The sequence below is a fragment of the Geospiza fortis genome, unplaced genomic scaffold, assembly GCF_000277835.1.
Source record: "Geospiza fortis unplaced genomic scaffold, GeoFor_1.0 scaffold241, whole genome shotgun sequence".
Lineage (NCBI taxonomy): Eukaryota > Metazoa > Chordata > Aves > Passeriformes > Thraupidae > Geospiza > Geospiza fortis.
Genome location: NW_005054491.1, coordinates 1,022,108 through 1,025,297, shown reverse-complemented (window position 1 = coordinate 1,025,297; position 3,190 = coordinate 1,022,108). Strand labels below are relative to the sequence as shown.

At 61.3% G+C, this 3,190-nt stretch overlaps 1 protein-coding gene across 1 annotated transcript; it reads right to left on the bottom strand.

The window, feature by feature from the left end:
• Positions 1-1,269: 1,269 nt before the first annotated feature.
• RPS15 (ribosomal protein S15) lies at positions 1,270-3,096 on the bottom strand (the record flags this gene model as incomplete). Its single annotated transcript, XM_031063274.1, has 4 exons — positions 1,270-1,431; positions 2,008-2,189; positions 2,317-2,357; positions 2,987-3,096. Coding segments are annotated over 4 exons (447 nt in total), but the record flags the coding sequence as incomplete, so codon positions are not given.
• Between the last annotated feature and the right edge of the window lie 94 nt (positions 3,097-3,190).

Below are 3,190 nucleotides of genomic sequence, written 5' to 3'. Positions count from 1 at the left end.
TTTCCAGCCTCCGCAAAAACGCCGGGATCTGCCCCGTCCCCGTGTCCCGGGACGCACCTGCCGCTCCCGACCGGACCGGTCCCTCCAGACCGAACCGGTCCCTCCAGACCGAACCGGCCCTTCCAGACCGAACCTGCCCTCTCAACCGAATCTGTCCCCCCCGAGCCGCCCGGTGCCACCCCCATGTCCTTGGGGACCCATCCAAGGCGCGGCAGCCTCCCCGGGATGAGCGGGACCCTCACGACGACCCCTCTGCAGCTTCTGCCATGTGCTCAGGTCACTGTCTCCCACCGGGGTCACTGTCACCCACCTCCCAGCTGGGGCATCCTGGCCCTCTGGGCATCGCCCCAAGGGGCTCAGAGTCCCCACAAGGCCACAGCTGGACAGTGACCAGAGGAGGACAGTGACCACAGCAGGACAGTGACCATAGCAGGACAGTGACCCCAGCCCTCTTGTCCGAGGCCACCTTCCCAAGGTCACATTGCTTGAACAAAAAGGGACCCGGAGCCTGGGGAACATTCCCTAAAGGACAAACGGCCCCGGCACCACCGGCCACGGGAATGGGATGTGGAGGGTGTGAGACTTAAAGGGCTGGAGCTGGGCCCCGAGGGACCCCTGAGCAATCCCCAAGGGACCCAGCCAGCAGGACCACCCTGGGGACAAACGTCCCTGGTGACCAGCATTGGGTTCATTTGGCTCAGTTCAGGGACAAACCAGATCATCCACCCAGGATGAACTTCTCATCTTCCCATCACCACTCACCCCTGAGCAGCCCCCAAAGCACATCCCTCCCTCCCAGCCTGAGCTGCAAACCCTCAGCTCACCCTCCACCCAATGCCACTCTGTGATCCCTGTCACCAAAATCCTTTGGGTTCCCAAATTAAGGACAAGAAAATAATAGTTTGGGGTTTTGACATCCTGTGATGGGCCTTGGCAGCTTCTCCTGGCAGTCAGGCTGGTTCTGAGCCTGGGAACCCCCCCTGCCTTTCCCCCAGTTCCCCATTTCCACATTCCCAGTATTTTTATTAACAAATTAAATTAAACACATGGAAATTCTGCAAATATTAAAGTGCCATTCCCCACTTCCCAGTGAAGAACAAGGAATTTAATTCATTCACTAAACCCACACGAAGATGATTTGTTTGCTGCAGGTGCTGACAGAAAGCAGAGCCAAAACCCTTGGCAATACTCAGGAAAACATCCAATGATGGTGGAGTTCAGCACAGCCCAGCCCCCAGCCCGGGAATGGAGAGGCAGGAGACAGAGGGATCCAGGTGGAATTTCTTTATTTACACTGCAGGAGGCTCCCTCCCGGAGCTACTTGAGCGGGATGAAGCGGGAGGAGTGGGTGGCACCGATGCCAGGCCGGCCGTGCTTCACCGGCTTGTACGTGATGGAAAACTCGCCCAGGTAGTGGCCGATCATCTCGGGCTGCAAGTGGAGAGATCCGTGCTGGGGACAGCACCAGGGGACAGGGGGACATCCCCCTCCCATCCCATCCCAGGGCTGCCAGGAGCCTGGCACAGCCCGTTATTCCAGCCCTGTTCCTCCTCTGGTGCCTTGATGGGCTTCCCCAGCTCTGCCCCTCCTGGGGAGGTGACATGGGAGCCACAGGGGCATTTGTGCCCTTCCAGGCGGGACTTAATGCCAGGGAGGAGCAAGAAATGGCATTTAATCCCACTGGTGGTTATCAAGTGACAGCACCCAGTGGGTAATTCCACTCCTGGGAAAGCTCAGGGATCTGTTTCATCCTGAAGCAGTGCTGGCAGGCAGGGAGGCAGGGCTGAGCGCTTGGATCACTGCACAGCCATTTCAGAGATTCAGAGCCACACTGAGACCCCTGTGGGAGCCGGCCCTCCCTGGGATGACACCTCCAGGTGTCCCTCTGGGCCAACTCTGCTCCAGGGAGGAGCCTGGACCCCGCCAGACACAGGGAACGAGCAGGATTTACAGAGTTACAAGTGAACACTCCGGGCGCTGAGCTCAGTGCGAGAGATCCCAGCTCACCTTGATCTCCACCTGGTTGAAGGTCTTGCCGTTGTAGACGCCCACCATGCTGCCCACCATCTCGGGCAGGATGATCATGTCCCTCAGGTGGGTCTTCACCACCTCGGGCTTCTCCATGGGCGGCGCCTCCTTCTTGGCCTTGCGCAGGCGCTTGAGCAGAGGGCGCCCCCGCCTGCCGCGCGCTGTACAGCTGCATCAGCTGCTCGCTGCCAGGGGGACAGGGACGGCTCAGGGACAGCTAACCCAGCCTGGGGAACAGCCCAGGGACACCCTAAACCCAGCCTGGGGAACAGCCCAGGAACCCCCAACCCAGCCTGGGGAATGTGCTGTACAGCTGCATCAGCTGCTCGCTGCCAGGGGGACAGGGATGGCTCAGGACAGCCCAGGGACACCAAACTGAGCCAGAGGAACAGCCCCGGGACCCCAAACCCAGCCTGGGGAGAACCCAGGGACCTCAAACCCAGCCTGGGGAACAGCCCAGGGACCCCATACCCAGCCTGGGGTACAGGCTGGAGAGAGCCCAGAGACCCCACAGACAAAGAGTTACCCAGACAGAGCCTGGAGTACAGGCCAAAGACATCCCAACCCAGCCTGGGAACAGCCCAGAAAACTGTGCAGGGAGCCCCCTGCCACGACCCCGCACTAAGCCTGGGGTACGCCCTGGAGAGGCCCCCAAGGGTCACGGTGAGCCTGCGGTACAGCCCCGCGGAGATCCCACAGTCTGTGTCACCCAGACTGAGGGGGGGTACACAGTAGGGAGACCCCCCCCCGGGGACCCCACACCCTCAGCATCACCCGAACCGAGCCTGAAGCAGGGCAGCGGGACCCCACACTGACGGTGTCACCCACCGAGGGACTTTAAACAGCCCAAAGAGCAGCAGCTGAGCACCCAAACCCCCTTTAGTACCGGTATTTGAACACAACCCGAGTATGGGGCAGAACGGGCTCCCCCGACCCCCAAACCCCTACTAGCCCTTACTAGGACATGTCGAGCAGCTGGTCCAGGTCCACCCCGCGGTAGGTGAATTTGCGAAAGGTTCGCTTCTTCTTCTGCTCCACCTCCGCCTGCAGCGGGACAGAGGGGTCGGGTCAGGGTAGGGGGTCGCGGCCGCCCGGGAGGGGAACCAGGGGATTCAAGGCCGCGCTCCCCGCCCCGCACACGGGGAGGCCGCGGCTCCACCGA